Below are 17,092 nucleotides of genomic sequence, written 5' to 3'. Positions count from 1 at the left end.
CAATAATGTACAGCGAGGACCATCAAGCATGTTAACACTGCATTTTCAGTGCTTTGGAGTATGGTATTGTTTCAGCAGTTGTGTGAAGGTGGTGTGTTTCATTTCATTTCAAAAGATCTGAACTGTTCTTATTAAATATCCAACATCTGTGAGTCCTTATTGACCACATTATATTAACCAGAATTACATCAAACTATGAAGCCTACAATTAAGTTTTGCTCTTTTTTCGTATTGTTATATTCATTAACATGTTCAGTAATGTTTTATATAGCTTACTTATTCATTTAAAGGCCATCTGCCATTATTGCATTGAACAGTAATGAACAAAATATTGTACTTTTTGCTCTACATTTATTTTAAAGCTTTTGCTATGTTGCAAATTCAGTTCATTAATACAAAATATTATCAGCAAATAAATTATGATCTATCATCATTGACTAAGTATCCAACAGAAGGTCTTCAATCTTTTGACTTCTCTAACAAGCTTTTCATATTTTAACTTAAAAGTTGTTATATTTCCCACTGCAACATTTTACAGTGTACAGTTCCTTCTTGCACTGTTGACAGCTGTGAAAATTGCAATTGAAAATTAAAAGAAAAAATGTAAGGTTTTTAAAAACGCATTGTTTTGGCTGCTAGAGGCGAGTGTAGCTAGCTGACTCTGGACTTTGTCCCAGGTCCTCGAAGTCTTCTATGATCTTAATGAAGGGGGTGTGACCTCAGAACAGAAGGCCTGATTGGATATTCTCCCTTTGGACCACAATCTGTAGATACAGCTGACTGTTTTATCAAATCTGCAATAGCCACTTGAGACTACTTGAGAGGCAGTTGTACACAAGCCTCAAAATGAAAGTGATAATAAGTTGTGTTTAATGTCTAACTTGTATGGCTACTTTGTCTATAATTCAGTAAACAAATTGATCCTAAAGCAACCAACTTCCTTGAACAGCTGTCTGCAGACATGTCGGCACAGTTTAATTCAACAGCGAGAGAAAAGTTCGTGCCCTCAGCGACCCACAGATCAACCGCTGTTGATCTGTGCGCTTGATGATGCTGTCCCTTCTCTTCACACCCAGCTGTGAGGTTTCTCTGAGCTCCCACAAACCTTTATCCTTCAGAGAGACACCTACATGAGGCCAAACACAAAATGTGTGCACAAAACTGCACATTTGGTGAATTTGCCCACACAAACATGCTGAGAGCTTTCACCAAAACACAGCAAAGTAAATAAAGGGGAAGTAACGGTAAATGCCAAATGCCAACTCAAATGATCCCTCATTATTACATAATGAGGAGCTGCAAGCATTGCATTAATTAAAAAAAGCATCATTTTGTCTCCACATTACATGAACACACTCTTACACATGCACGCACACACAGAGTACACATACATATCGTACACATACGCACACGATCTTTGTTCATGCTGTCCACCCACACAGCTGTCACAGCTCTGGCTGGCACGGTAGAAAATAGATTGTTCACTGCCTATTATCACAGCCGAGCAACACTGAGGTGCACTGCACTGCTCCCCTCCTATTGTGGAAAAACAACGCGAGGGGGAAAAGTGCCTGGGAATAATTAAATATACAATTTGGGGTGATTTTTGGGAGCATCTCCAAACTCTTAATGGGACCATTCTGCATGAGTAATGACCTGAATTCTGCACTGTGATGAAAACTGCACTAACAGCCCCATTAAGAAGCGCCAAGTAGTAACAAAAGATACTGCTGTATTGTTTGCATTTTTTAGAGCTTGAAAGACTCCACCTGTCTGAGATAATGTAACCTGAAATCACTTGGGTAAACATGGTGAATCAGCAAGTGGCGATGTGACGTTAGTCTCTGTTGGAACCATAATTTGAATTGCAGATTGTTAGATGAGTGTGTTTCAGCATACAAACTGTGCATACTGCACGCTTAAGTCTCATTCAGGAAGCATTTTGGGAATACGGTGGATGAAATTTGGCCGCAGCATCCTGACTTAACACTTTCCTGCTGGTTTTACTGCCTGGCTTGGTGAAGAATTGCCTTAATTACTTGTTTGTTGCCAGCAGCTGCGCCTTATACAGTCGATAAATTCATACATTTCCACTCAACTTGAGCTTGACCTGGGCCACCTCCGTGTCTGTCCCAGCTGGCATGTTAATTAGCGGCTGGTGCTGATGAGCTGGAGAGGTTTCACTGGCGTTGTTTGGCTCTAAGAGGCCTCATCAACATGCATGACCGCTCACCCCAGTGTGTGCTGTACTGTGTCTTGGTTTGTCCATTAAGACATGCTTTTGTCTCGAGCTGGTGCACATTATCCCCTCGCTTATTTTTTGCCTGTGTTCAATTAAGAGGTGTGAAAGTGCATTGAAATTCCTGCACTCCACTCAAACCGCTCACATATTCAGTGGAACTGAGAGCCGTCCAGCTGGCTTTCCTGTGATAGTGTTTGACTAACACACCAAATACTTCAGTTTGATAGCAAGGCTTGACTAATGAGTCGCCATTAGTTGCTGCGAGGCCCTGTAATCACATTCCCTACATCAACGAGTAGTACTGTCTCGGTTTCGATTTCGAGGGCCAGAGCTAATCAGCGGCGGTTGAGTTAGTGTTTGAGCTGAAATCCAGTGTCTTCCATTTCCCCTTGATTAGAAGACCCACTGGGACAAGTTAGATGATGAGAAAGTGTTGCTGTTGTCAAAGCAGATTAGATTGGAGGTCCTGACTTTGTTGAGTTGATTAAAGCATGAATATGGAGTTTAACATGGCATCAAAAAAAAATTCATCAAATTCAAATGATCTTGTTACATTTTTTGTGCGTTATACTTTCAAAAGTGGTGTGTTACTGCATTGTCTTCATTGTCTCTCTGCCAAACAACAGCTAGTGTTTACACCTCTAACCTTCTTGTTAACCTGTGTCCTGTCATGCAGTCTAAGTGGTGCGTCTCCTTTCCTGGGTGACAACAAGCAGGAGACTCTGGCCAACGTGTCGGCTGTGGACTACACGTTTGACGAGGAGTTCTTCAGCAACACCAGCATCCTGGCCAAAGACTTCATAGCAAGGCTGCTTGTCAAAGACCCCAAGTATGTACTATCCCTCTTTCTGATCGATACTCGAAGACAGGAATGAAATAAATCTGCTTGATCTGACTTTTAAGCTATCATGTACATGCTCTTGAACGATGTTCACAGTACAAGCTACAAAAGGCTAAGTGTAGCTAGCTCCAGCTCAAGCACTTATGTCATCATCAGAGTGTCAGCTAGCTAAATAACACCCCGCCACGGCTAGCCATTGTGCATTGTGGTTAGCGGCAAGAATAAGTTTTTCTTCTATTTGTTAGACAGAGCAGAAAGAACAGGAATTGTGGGGAGAGAGAAGGGGAGTGGAAATGGTGATAAAAAACTGACATGATTGATTGGTGCTTCACAGTGTCATTGGAGCACTGAAAAAAGTCGAAGCTAGCTCACACAGCGACAAGTGTCAGACCTCAATTTGTACTTTCATGTCACCAACTTCCATTAAAAATCACCTGCAGCCTTTTGTTTTGGCACTAGGAGTGAGAGTGCACTATTAGGTTTAGTAACAGTACAACATGAGGTGGATGAAAATAAGATGTGTGTTGTTTCCAAAAGAGTGAACGAGGAATGCAACTAATGATTATTGTTATGATCGATTTTTATATTGATCATATATGTCGTTAAGTCTGTTAAATGTGACCAAAAGTGAAAAATTGGCATCAGAATTTGATTGGCTCATTTTTTTTTCTAAAAAGCTGTCAAGAACATTAAATATAGGCCCACCACAGATATAATAAAACTGTGAAAATCTCTCCCTCGTTACCAAGTTTCTCTAGCAACAACTAAATGGCTACAGCTGTAGTTGAAGACAGTTCATGGTATCGAAACTCTTTTTCTTTCTCCTGTTTCTTCATAACAATGGAGCGATAGCGGGCAGGCTGACGGGTGAGGAATTACAGGTGTTTCATTTCGACAGGATAAAGTAAGGAAAGGCAGGGGTTGCTTCAAACTGACAGTGGGTAAAGAGGAGACTGACTTTACATACTGGAACTAATGGGGCTTTTAGAAATCCCCGACTGAGAGCATCAAAATGGAGCGGCTTTTAATTGATCTACAGAGTTAGCGGGCATGGATCCACTCAGCTGGCAGGAAGATTAACGAAGACTCGAAGGAGACACACACATCACTGTTTAATAATGTTGCCCATGACACTGGGCTGCACCAGCATAGTCTCTTTTTCACTATAATTATACCAGTGCATGTGGTACATTCAGGAGAGTGAGGATCTGTGGGTTTGTACTGGTAATGTTGTTCTTGACTCTGTCAAGGATCGGGGAGGATTATGATGATTTTATAGGGAGATGGGAGCATTAGTATCTCACAACTGTATCAACATCTTTTCTTTCTAGCTAAATAGGAGCGGCTCCTTCTCCTATCCATCTGCACACAGCTGTGTTTGTTGTCTGCGTTCGTGTAATCTCTCGTTCAGTTTATCCACAGCTTTTTGTTGGCTGTAGACAGCAATCCATGTCTCTGACTCATAGTCAGGAGGTTGCATTTATAAATTAAATCTCTCATCTATTTTTGCAGATATAGTGCCAACAGTAGTGCTTCTGTCCTTTACAACCATGAGTGCTCTTGGAAGAGAGAAGAATAAATTTAAATAGGAAAAAAATATGTCCTCTTCCATGTGTGGGTTGATGTGGCATATAAAATCAAATTCCAGTTACTTTTCAACACACAATGATGGAAGCCAAGTTTGTGTATTTTTTAAATCTACTGGCCCATATTTATTAAAGGCCTGATTTATTTTTAATCACCCACTTGAGCACCTTTAATTGGATCATTTACTCCACACACCACCCATGGATGAGGTCACATTTTCTGCTCTTGAAATTAAAAATAATTGACATTAATTAGTAGTTTGGTTGAAGGTGAACTGTGCTCATACCTGTGTTGCTTTGAAGATTAAATATGCTGTATCACACCAGAAAGCACTGAATCAGACTCTTAACTATCTAAACATGCTCACATTTCTGAGTCTCCTTAAATTTTCTGCCTGCAGAAAGAGAATGACGATCCAGGACAGCCTCCAGCACCCCTGGATCAAGGTTGGACTCTTTTGCTAGCTGGCTATTTAATTTAAAACATTTGTAATTTTGTGGCAGTAGCTGCTATTTGAAATGGTTTGGGTTGATAAACTGAATGTTGCCAAGCGTCAACTAATTAATTCTCAACCAAATTTAGCTTTGCCAAGATTTGTTTTTCAATAGATGTGTTTTGTATGTGAAATTAGCCAAAAGACACTCAACAAGCTCTGAGCAGAAAGGAGTCGGCTGTCAACATGGAAAAGTTCAAGAAGTTTGCAGCTCGAAGAAAATGGAAAGTAAGTACTTTTCTTTGATTTTCACACACCCAGACTCAAGCTTCAGGATGACAAATTACTGCACGTTACAACAAAACTTGCTCAGTAACTCATTACATCTCCCCAAACACTGCTCTTTGACAGCTTCTTGCCAGAATACCTCCTCAGACATCTTGCTTTGATGTCACCACACTTGCTGCAGGCATGCCATAACCATCAGATTTAGTGCCAGTGCTGCTGTAGTGGTTGTCTCCTTGTCTGATTTGGTTCATCACAGCTGACCCAGCACGGCTCCCAGCCTGCAGGAAATGCCGGGATTGTTTATCTGTGGTGGTTTGGCGGTGTTGTCACGCCACATCCCTGTCTTCTGCTCAGGCCATCACTAAGAGCCTGGCACACTGGCAGCTTCTGGCTTTTCAGTAACCTCGTTTTGACTTAGCTTTATTTATACACTTATAAAACTGACTCCAAAACCTGACAATAGATGTAAATATAGTCTGAGAAAAGTGAGATTGTCAGGTTTTATTCAATACCTCACCAAAATAAAGCTGTAATCAAAGAACTGCCATTCTTCTCTTTTCTCAGCAATCCGTCCGACTTATCTCCTTATGCAACCGCCTGTCTCGCTCCTTCCTGTCCAGAAGCAACATAAGTGTGGCGCGCAGTGATGACACCTTGGTAAGTCCTGGAGATCTGCTCCAGTGTTGTCTTAGACTGGCAGATATAACGTCTGAGCAACTACAAAAACACATTGAAGCCCAGGGCAGTCAACACCTTAATCCAAATTCATTCAGTTGATCGGGTTTGTAGGTACTAACACCATCACTGCTTCACAAGAAAACCATTACTTTTGTCTCTGCACTCCTATCCTGTCTTTAATACAAGCCAAATAAACGTAATTGACAGGAGACTGGCATCTTAATGAGTTTCAGATTGCTTTTATTGAAGTGCATCTTCGTATTAGAACCCCGAGCTCTCAGTTACAGCTCTGGTATTTCTAACTCGGCAATCTCTCTAAGAATCTTGAGCTCCTTCATGTAATTGATCTGTTCCTCATTTCCCCCAAGTGCCACAGGTCAGGTGTTGGTAGAATTGTTGGAATTTCAGTGTAACCTTAAAACCAGGTTGAGCTCACAGGAATGTGTCTCTAGAAAAGGAAGCTGCTCTATGTGCAGGTCCGTTTGAATGAGTTTGTACACAAACAGTGATAACATAAAGAGCTTTTATGTTATTTGTGTGTCTGTCAATACCGACAAGCCTGTGGGATGTAAACACTGCAGCCTCAGTGAGTGGCTTAATCATTTACAAAGCACTGCCAGCGGGCCAAGGCCACGTCTGTTGCCTCATCAAAGGATTACGCAGCAACTTCTCGTGTCACAGGTGAGCTGGCAGGTAGAGCTTAACATGATGAGGATGCTGCGCCCCCTGTAGCACACAGACAGAACTGCAACAGCTGTTGACGTTTACCAGTTAAAGCTTTCTAATAAATCTTTGTCTTTATTGGCTGAGCAGTTCTAGGGTTAAGTACTTTACTTAAAGTCTCTACTCAGAGGTGGGTTTAGTGCGACCACTCCTCTATAATTTTCAGCTAAGAAGTTGTTTGTGTTCTGTGTTAAGCTCTCAGTGTCAGAGGATGGAAGTAAGTTGGGGAAGTGGGTGTGAGAGCTGCCAAAGTAACAGTAATAAGGCTGTAACTAATGATTGTTAGGGACACGGGGCAACGTCCCGAGTCACTGGCTCCTACAGCTATGAAATAGCTGCAGGAGCCAGTGACTCGGGGCGTAGCCCCGAGTCACTTATTACTATCCCGCGCGTTTCTTCTTCTTCTTCTTATTATTATTTTTCATCTTCCTCCAAGTTTTCGTCCTCAAACTCGCCCCGCAGCTTTGAGAAAACCCTCGCAAATTATATATCAAAACGTGCGTATTGTTCGGGATCGGTGTGCTATTACTTTTCTCAAATTTATCGCAGTTTTTCGCGTCGTAAGACGCGAAAAACTGCGATAAATTTCCCATAAGAAATGAATGGGACGGGCGAAAAAAAACAAGATTGAAATTGGAGTTTTTCAAACATCTGTAGCTCAGGCATACATTCACCGAGAGACTTCATTTCAACTTTAAAATGTAGACCCAAGTCTGGTCTATTGGTGTGTTCATCCACATTTTGATTGGTCCTATAGTTTTTGATCAGTCACTGTTCAATGACAGTGATCGTTTGGCGGGAAATTTTGAGATTATAATGGGTGTGTATTGCGCGGAATGTTCGTGCTAGAGTGCGTGCTAGAGTGGCACAGAGTCTAAAAACGATCTGAAAATCTTCTCTTTTTCTCGTCGCTACGGCCACAAATTACACTCTACACGCATAATTTTGGGCTCATTTTGTAGACAAACTTGTCCTCTTTCGTGTGATGTCCTCGAAAAAGCCGAGAGACTTACTGAATTTAAATAGTGAGACGTTTTGTGCAGCCAGCGCCCTCCTGTTCTCCCATTAAGTCCCATGTTAAAATTCAGAGCTGTTTTGTGAGCAAAGCAGAAATGCCTCCTGTCTTTAGATCGCCATAAAACGAAAAGTTGTTGTGTCAGGAATAAAACGAGGAGATGGCCGGACTCAGGAAGTTCTCGGGAGTCCGATGATCTATAGTACACTCTGATACGAGGTACGGTTCTCTCACCAGAGGATTTAGTTCAGGAGGTTCGCCGAACCCAAATCTCACTGCATACAATACAAACTCCTGTTCTCTGAGTCGCAGAGTCTTTTTAAGTCGACCATTTTGTCATTTTTCTAAAGAATATCTGGACATAAAACACACGTACATCTGGCCCAGACTTGTCCGCATCTCACAGTGTAATCGGTTTTTGATAGCAGCTACGGTTTTGACACAATCGCAAGTTGTTCGGAAGAAACCGACAGCGAAAAAGCCGCTTTTCAAGGGAGGAGTTTTAACAGGTGCAACTGTCATTTACACACACACCGGTCAATAACCCACGCACAAACATCTGCAGGACAACAAGCCTGAGAATGATTATCTTAACGAGCTCAGTCAAAACAAGGGCATTGTTTGAAAACAATCTCCAACCAACAAACAGTTAAACTCAGCTTCACCAAGCGCTTTGCCAAAAAGGTTGAGAAAGTAGTCACACAAACACACACACAAGCAGGGCTAACCAACAGCTAAAAAGTGATTAAAAACAAGCACGTCAAAACTGAACAGGAACAGGTAAAAAGTGGGAGAGGTAGAGAGGTAATTATCAGCAGGTGGGGCAGAAGTTACACACGCACACAAACAAACACACACACACACACACATTCAGACACACATATACCAGACACATCTCCATGTAGGAGCAGGTTGGGCTGCTTGTGTAGTTCAAGCAGACACACACACACAAACAGACGAAGACACACACATACGCAGTCACACACAATGACAGATACAGAAACACACACACACAGACAAATGCATAATGAAAACCCCATCCCCCCGCCCCCTTGTTAACGCCGTTATTAGCTCTGTTAGCACAGTTAGCTCTGTTAGCGTTAGCGCCGTTAGCTCTATTCGCACCGCCAGCTGTTAGCTCCGTTAGTGTTAGCTCTGTTAGCTCCGTCAGCATTAGCTCCATTCATGTTTATTGATTCAGTTCATTAATTCATGTTAACAGAGACATGAAGCAGAGGAGAGAAGCAGACACAGACAGCTGAGGTGATCAACAGAGACAGACAAGTAGAAAGCCACAGAAACAGACGAAGACACACACATACGCAGTCACACACAACGACAGATACATAAACACACACACACAGACAAATGCATAATGAAAACCCCATCCCCCCGCCCCCGGGGTAACGCTGTTAGCTCTATTAGCTCTGCTAGCACAGTTAGCTCTGTTAGCGCTACTGCCGTTAGCGATATTCGCACCGCTAGCTGTTAGCTCAGTTAGTGTTAGCTCTGTTAGCTCTGTTAGCATTAGCTCCATTCATGTTTATTGATTCAGTTCATTAATTCATGTTAACAGAGACATGAAGCAGAGGAGAGAAGCAGACACAGACAGCTGAGGTGATCAACAGAGACAGACAAGGAGAAAGCCACAGAAACACAGCTGAGAGCAATTCATTAATCAGGGACTGACTACCTCTGATATCTGCAGTTTTCTCACATTGCAGCCTTTTTCAATTGTCCGCTGCTTCGCCATAGTTTCTCCTAGAGACTTCATTCAAACTTTAAAACGTAGATAATTTTGTCGGCTCAAAATGACCCTCGGCACATTTTGATATCTCTTACGGTTTTCGAGCTATGACCATCGAAGGCCGACGTAAGACGCAAACAACTGCGATATATTTCCCATAAGAAATGAATGGGGAAATTTCCTCAAATTGCAGCCTTTTCAATTGTCCGCTGCTTCGCCATAGTTTCTCCTAGAGACTTCATTCAAACTTTAAAACGTAGATAATTTTGTCGGCTCGAACACACCCCGTGTCCCTTTCAAAATTTCCCAGGGGGAATTTTCTAGTTATTATTTTTCATCTTCCTCCAAGTTTTCGTCCTCAAACTCGTCCCACAGCTTTGAGAAAACCCTCGCAAATTATATATCAAAACGTGCGTATTGTTCGGGATCGGTGTGCTATTACTTTTCTCAAATTTATCGCAGTTTTTCGCGTCGTAACACGCGAAAAACTGCGATAAATTTCCCATAAGAAATGAATGGGACGGCCGAAAAAAACAAGATTGAAATTGGAGTTTTTCAAACATCTGTAGCTCAGGCATACATTCACCGAGAGACTTCATTTCAACTTTAAAATGTAGACCCAAGTCTGGTCTATTGGTGTGTTCATCCACATTTTGATTGGTCCTATAGTTTTTGATCAGTCACTGTTCAATGACAGTGATCGTTTGGCGGGAAATTTTGAGATTATAATGGGTGTGTATTGCACGGAATGTTCGTGCTAGAGTGCGTGCTAGAGTGGCACAGAGTCTAAAAACGATCTGAAAATCTTCTCTTTTTCTCGTCGCTACGGCCACAAATTACACTCTACACGCATAATTTTGGGATCATTTTGTAGACAAACTTGTCCTCTTTCGTGTGATGTCCTCGAAAAAGCCGAGAGACTTACTGAATTTAAATAGTGAGACGTTTTGTGCAGCCAGCGCCCTCCTGTTCTCCCATTAAGTCCCATGTTAAAATTCAGAGCTGTTTTGTGAGCAAAGCAGAAATGCCTCCTGTCTTTAGATCGCCATAAAACGAAAAGTTGTTGTGTCAGGAATAAAACGAGGAGATGGCCGGACTCAGGAAGTTCCGGGAGTCGATGATCTATAGTACACTCTGATACGAGGTACGGTTCTCTCACCAGAGGATTTAGTTCAGGAGGTTCGCCGAACCCAAATCTCACTGCATACAATACAAACTCCTGTTCTCTGAGTCGCAGAGTCTTTTTAAGTCGACCATTTTGTCATTTTTCTAAAGAATATCTGGACATAAAACACACGTACATCTGGCCCAGACTTGTCCGCATCTCACAGTGTAATCGGTTTTTGATAGCAGCTACGGTTTTGACACAATCGCAAGTTGTTCGGAAGAAACCGACAGCGAAAAAGCCGCTTTTCAAGGGAAGAGTTTAACAGGTGCAACTGTCATTTACACACACACCGGTCAATAACCCACGCACACACATCTGCAGGACAACAAGCCTGAGAATGATTATCTTAACGAGCTCAGTCAAAACAAGGGCATTGTTTGAAAACAATCTCCATCCAACAAACAGTTAAACTCAGCTTCACCAAGCGCTTTGCCAAAAAGGTTGAGACAGTAGTCACACAAACACACACACAAGCAGGGCTAACCAACAGCTAAAAAGTGATTAAAAACAGCACGTCAAAACTGAACAGGAACAGGTAAAAAGTGGGAGAGGTAGAGAGGTAATTATCAGCAGGTGGGGCAGAAGTTACACAGGCACACACGCACACACACACACACACACACATTCAGACACATATATACTATACACATCTCCATGTAGGAGCTGGTTGGGCTGCTTGTGTAGTTCAAGCAGACACACACACACAAACAGACGAAGACACACACATACGCAGTCACACACAATGACAGATACATAAACACACATACACAGACAAATGCATAATGAAAACCCCAACCCCCCGCCCCCTTGTTAACACCGTTAGCTCTATTAGCTCTGTTAGCACAGTTAGCTCTGTTAGCGTTAGCGCCGTTAGCTCTATTCGCGCCGTTAGCTGTTAGCTCCGTTAGTGTTAGCTCCGTTAGTGTTAGCTCTGTTAGCTCTGTTAGCATTAACTCCATTCATGTTTATTGATTCAGTTCATTAATTCATGTTAACAGAGACATGAAGCAGAGGAGAGAAGCAGACACAGACAGCTGAGGTGATCAACAGAGACAGACAAGGAGAAAGCCACAGAAACAGACGAAGACACACACATACGCAGTCACACACAACGACAGATACATAAACACACACACACAGACAAATGCATAATGAAAACCCCATCCCCCCCCCCCCTTGTTAACGCCGCTAGCTCTATTAGCTCTGTTAGCACAGTTAGCTCTGTTTGCGTTAGCGCCGTTAGCTCTATTCGCACCGTTAGCTGTTCGCTCCATTAGTGTTAGCTCTGTTAGCTCCGTTAGCATTAGCTCCATTCATGTTTATTGATTCAGTTCATTAATTCATGTTAACAGAGACATGAAGCAGAGGAGAGAAGCAGACACAGACAGCTGAGGTGATCAACAGAGACAGACAAGGAGAAAGCCACAGAAACACAGCTGAGAGCAATTCATTAATCAGGGACTGACTGCCTCTGATATCTGCCGTTTTCTCACATTGCAGCCTTTTTCAATTGTCCGCTGCTTCGCCATAGTTTCTCCTAGAGACTTCATTCAAACTTTAAAACGTAGATAATTTTGTCGGCTCCAAATGACCCTCGGCACATTTTGATATCTCTTACGGTTTTCGAGCTATGACCATCGAAGGCCGACGTAAGACGCGAACAACTGCGATAAATTCCCATAAGAAATGAATGGGGAAATTTCCTCAAATTTCAGCCTTTTTCAATTGTCCGCTGCTCGGCCATACTTTGTCCTAGAGACTTCATTCAAACTTTAAAACGTAGATAATTTTGTCGGCTCGAACACACCCCGTGTCCCTTTCAAAATTTCCCAGGGGGAATTTTCTAGTTTTAATTACTGATTCATCTGTGAACCTTTTTTTGGCTCCTACAGCTATGAAATAGCTGCAGGAGCCAGTGACTCGGGGCGTAGCCCCGAGTCACTTATTACTATCCCGCGCGTTTCTTCTTCTTCTTCTTATTATTATTTTTCATCTTCCTCCAAGTTTTCGTCCTCAAACTCGCCCCGCAGCTTTGAGAAAACCCTCGCAAATTATATATCAAAACGTGCGTATTGTTCGGGATCGGTGTGCTATTACTTTTCTCAAATTTATCGCAGTTTTTCGCGTCGTAAGACGCGAAAAACTGCGATAAATTTCCCATAAGAAATGAATGGGACGGGCGAAAAAAACAAGATTGAAATTGGAGTTTTTCAAACATCTGTAGCTCAGGCATACATTCACCGAGAGACTTCATTTCAACTTTAAAATGTAGACCCAAGTCTGGTCTATTGGTGTGTTCATCCACATTTTGATTGGTCCTATAGTTTTTGATCAGTCACTGTTCAATGACAGTGATCGTTTGGCGGGAAATTTTGAGATTATAATGGGTGTGTATTGCGCGGAATGTTCGTGCTAGAGTGCGTGCTAGAGTGGCACAGAGTCTAAAAACGATCTGAAAATCTTCTCTTTTTCTCGTCGCTACGGCCACAAATTACACTCTACACGCATAATTTTGGGCTCATTTTGTAGACAAACTTGTCCTCTTTCGTGTGATGTCCTCGAAAAAGCCGAGAGACTTACTGAATTTAAATAGTGAGACGTTTTGTGCAGCCAGCGCCCTCCTGTTCTCCCATTAAGTCCCATGTTAAAATTCAGAGCTGTTTTGTGAGCAAAGCAGAAATGCCTCCTGTCTTTAGATCGCCATAAAACGAAAAGTTGTTGTGTCAGGAATAAAACGAGGAGATGGCCGGACTCAGGAAGTTCTCGGGAGTCCGATGATCTATAGTACACTCTGATACGAGGTACGGTTCTCTCACCAGAGGATTTAGTTCAGGAGGTTCGCCGAACCCAAATCTCACTGCATACAATACAAACTCCTGTTCTCTGAGTCGCAGAGTCTTTTTAAGTCGACCATTTTGTCATTTTTCTAAAGAATATCTGGACATAAAACACACGTACATCTGGCCCAGACTTGTCCGCATCTCACAGTGTAATCGGTTTTTTGATAGCAGCTACGGTTTTGACACAATCGCAAGTTGTTCGGAAGAAACCGACAGCGAAAAAGCCGCTTTTCAAGGGAGGAGTTTAACAGGTGCAACTGTCATTTACACACACACCGGTCAATAACCCACGCACACACATCTGCAGGACAACAAGCCTGAGAATGATTATCTTAACGAGCTCAGTCAAAACAAGGGCATTGTTTGAAAACAATCTCCAACCAACAAACAGTTAAACTCAGCTTCACCAAGCGCTTTGCCAAAAAGGTTGAGAAAGTAGTCACACAAACACACACACAAGCAGGGCTAACCAACAGCTAAAAAGTGATTAAAAACAAGCACGTCAAAACTGAACAGGAACAGGTAAAAAGTGGGAGAGGTAGAGAGGTAATTATCAGCAGGTGGGGCAGAAGTTACACACGCACACAAACAAACACACACACACACACACATTCAGACACACATATACCAGACACATCTCCATGTAGGAGCAGGTTGGGCTGCTTGTGTAGTTCAAGCAGACACACACACACAAACAGACGAAGACACACACATACGCAGTCACACACAATGACAGATACAGAAACACACACACACAGACAAATGCATAATGAAAACCCCATCCCCCCGCCCCCTTGTTAACGCCGTTATTAGCTCTGTTAGCACAGTTAGCTCTGTTAGCGTTAGCGCCGTTAGCTCTATTCGCACCGCCAGCTGTTAGCTCCGTTAGTGTTAGCTCTGTTAGCTCCGTCAGCATTAGCTCCATTCATGTTTATTGATTCAGTTCATTAATTCATGTTAACAGAGACATGAAGCAGAGGAGAGAAGCAGACACAGACAGCTGAGGTGATCAACAGAGACAGACAAGTAGAAAGCCACAGAAACAGACGAAGACACACACATACGCAGTCACACACAACGACAGATACATAAACACACACACACAGACAAATGCATAATGAAAACCCCATCCCCCCGCCCCCTTGTTAACGCTGTTAGCTCTATTAGCTCTGCTAGCACAGTTAGCTCTGTTAGCGCTACTGCCGTTAGCGATATTCGCACCGCTAGCTGTTAGCTCAGTTAGTGTTAGCTCTGTTAGCTCTGTTAGCATTAGCTCCATTCATGTTTATTGATTCAGTTCATTAATTCATGTTAACAGAGACATGAAGCAGAGGAGAGAAGCAGACACAGACAGCTGAGGTGATCAACAGAGACAGACAAGGAGAAAGCCACAGAAACACAGCTGAGAGCAATTCATTAATCAGGGACTGACTACCTCTGATATCTGCAGTTTTCTCACATTGCAGCCTTTTTCAATTGTCCGCTGCTTCGCCATAGTTTCTCCTAGAGACTTCATTCAAACTTTAAAACGTAGATAATTTTGTCGGCTCAAAATGACCCTCGGCACATTTTGATATCTCTTACGGTTTTCGAGCTATGACCATCGAAGGCCGACGTAAGACGCAAACAACTGCGATAAATTTCCCATAAGAAATGAATGGGGAAATTTCCTCAAATTGCAGCCTTTTTCAATTGTCCGCTGCTTCGCCATAGTTTCTCCTAGAGACTTCATTCAAACTTTAAAACGTAGATAATTTTGTCGGCTCGAACACACCCCGTGTCCCTTTCAAAATTTCCCAGGGGGAATTTTCTAGTTATTATTTTTCATCTTCCTCCAAGTTTTCGTCCTCAAACTCGTCCCACAGCTTTGAGAAAACCCTCGCAAATTATATATCAAAACGTGCGTATTGTTCGGGATCGGTGTGCTATTACTTTTCTCAAATTTATCGCAGTTTTTCGCGTCGTAAGACGCGAAAAACTGCGATAAATTTCCCATAAGAAATGAATGGGACGGCCGAAAAAAACAAGATTGAAATTGGAGTTTTTCAAACATCTGTAGCTCAGGCATACATTCACCGAGAGACTTCATTTCAACTTTAAAATGTAGACCCAAGTCTGGTCTATTGGTGTGTTCATCCACATTTTGATTGGTCCTATAGTTTTTGATCAGTCACTGTTCAATGACAGTGATCGTTTGGCGGGAAATTTTGAGATTATAATGGGTGTGTATTGCACGGAATGTTCGTGCTAGAGTGCGTGCTAGAGTGGCACAGAGTCTAAAAACGATCTGAAAATCTTCTCTTTTTCTCGTCGCTACGGCCACAAATTACACTCTACACGCATAATTTTGGGATCATTTTGTAGACAAACTTGTCCTCTTTCGTGTGATGTCCTCGAAAAAGCCGAGAGACTTACTGAATTTAAATAGTGAGACGTTTTGTGCAGCCAGCGCCCTCCTGTTCTCCCATTAAGTCCCATGTTAAAATTCAGAGCTGTTTTGTGAGCAAAGCAGAAATGCCTCCTGTCTTTAGATCGCCATAAAACGAAAAGTTGTTGTGTCAGGAATAAAACGAGGAGATGGCCGGACTCAGGAAGTTCCCGGGAGTCCGATGATCTATAGTACACTCTGATACGAGGTACGGTTCTCTCACCAGAGGATTTAGTTCAGGAGGTTCGCCGAACCCAAATCTCACTGCATACAATACAAACTCCTGTTCTCTGAGTCGCAGAGTCTTTTTAAGTCGACCATTTTGTCATTTTTCTAAAGAATATCTGGACATAAAACACACGTACATCTGGCCCAGACTTGTCCGCATCTCACAGTGTAATCGGTTTTTTGATAGCAGCTACGGTTTTGACACAATCGCAAGTTGTTCGGAAGAAACCGACAGCGAAAAAGCCGCTTTTCAAGGGAGGAGTTTAACAGGTGCAACTGTCATTTACACACACACCGGTCAATAACCCACGCACACACATCTGCAGGACAACAAGCCTGAGAATGATTATCTTAACGAGCTCAGTCAAAACAAGGGCATTGTTTGAAAACAATCTCCATCCAACAAACAGTTAAACTCAGCTTCACCAAGCGCTTTGCCAAAAAGGTTGAGACAGTAGTCACACAAACACACACACAAGCAGGGCTAACCAACAGCTAAAAAGTGATTAAAAACAGCACGTCAAAACTGAACAGGAACAGGTAAAAAGTGGGAGAGGTAGAGAGGTAATTATCAGCAGGTGGGGCAGAAGTTACACAGGCACACACGCACACACACACACACACACACATTCAGACACATATATACTATACACATCTCCATGTAGGAGCTGGTTGGGCTGCTTGTGTAGTTCAAGCAGACACACACACACAAACAGACGAAGACACACACATACGCAGTCACACACAATGACAGATACATAAACACACATACACAGACAAATGCATAATGAAAACCCCATCCCCCCGCCCCCTTGTTAACACCGTTAGCTCTATTAGCTCTGTTAGCACAGTTAGCTCTGTTAGCGTTAGCGCC

The 17,092-nt window shown here is 42.5% G+C and overlaps 1 protein-coding gene across 1 annotated transcript in view; it reads left to right on the top strand.

Annotated features, from left to right (window-relative positions):
- Positions 1-17,092, top strand: part of dapk1 (death-associated protein kinase 1) — an 85,494-nt gene that overhangs the window by 37,080 nt on the left and 31,322 nt on the right. The window contains exons 8-11 of the mRNA XM_041936940.1: positions 2,919-3,071; positions 5,071-5,116; positions 5,302-5,391; positions 5,956-6,048. Coding sequence (XP_041792874.1) covers positions 2,919-3,071; positions 5,071-5,116; positions 5,302-5,391; positions 5,956-6,048 — 382 coding nt within the window. The remainder of the gene's footprint in view (positions 1-2,918; positions 3,072-5,070; positions 5,117-5,301; positions 5,392-5,955; positions 6,049-17,092) is intronic.

Source organism: Chelmon rostratus, chromosome 5 (genome assembly GCF_017976325.1).
Source record: "Chelmon rostratus isolate fCheRos1 chromosome 5, fCheRos1.pri, whole genome shotgun sequence".
In the NCBI taxonomy this organism is placed as follows: Eukaryota; Metazoa; Chordata; class Actinopteri; order Chaetodontiformes; family Chaetodontidae; genus Chelmon; species Chelmon rostratus.
Note: the sequence above shows the minus strand (reverse complement) of the source record. Positions and strands in the feature narration are given on the sequence as shown.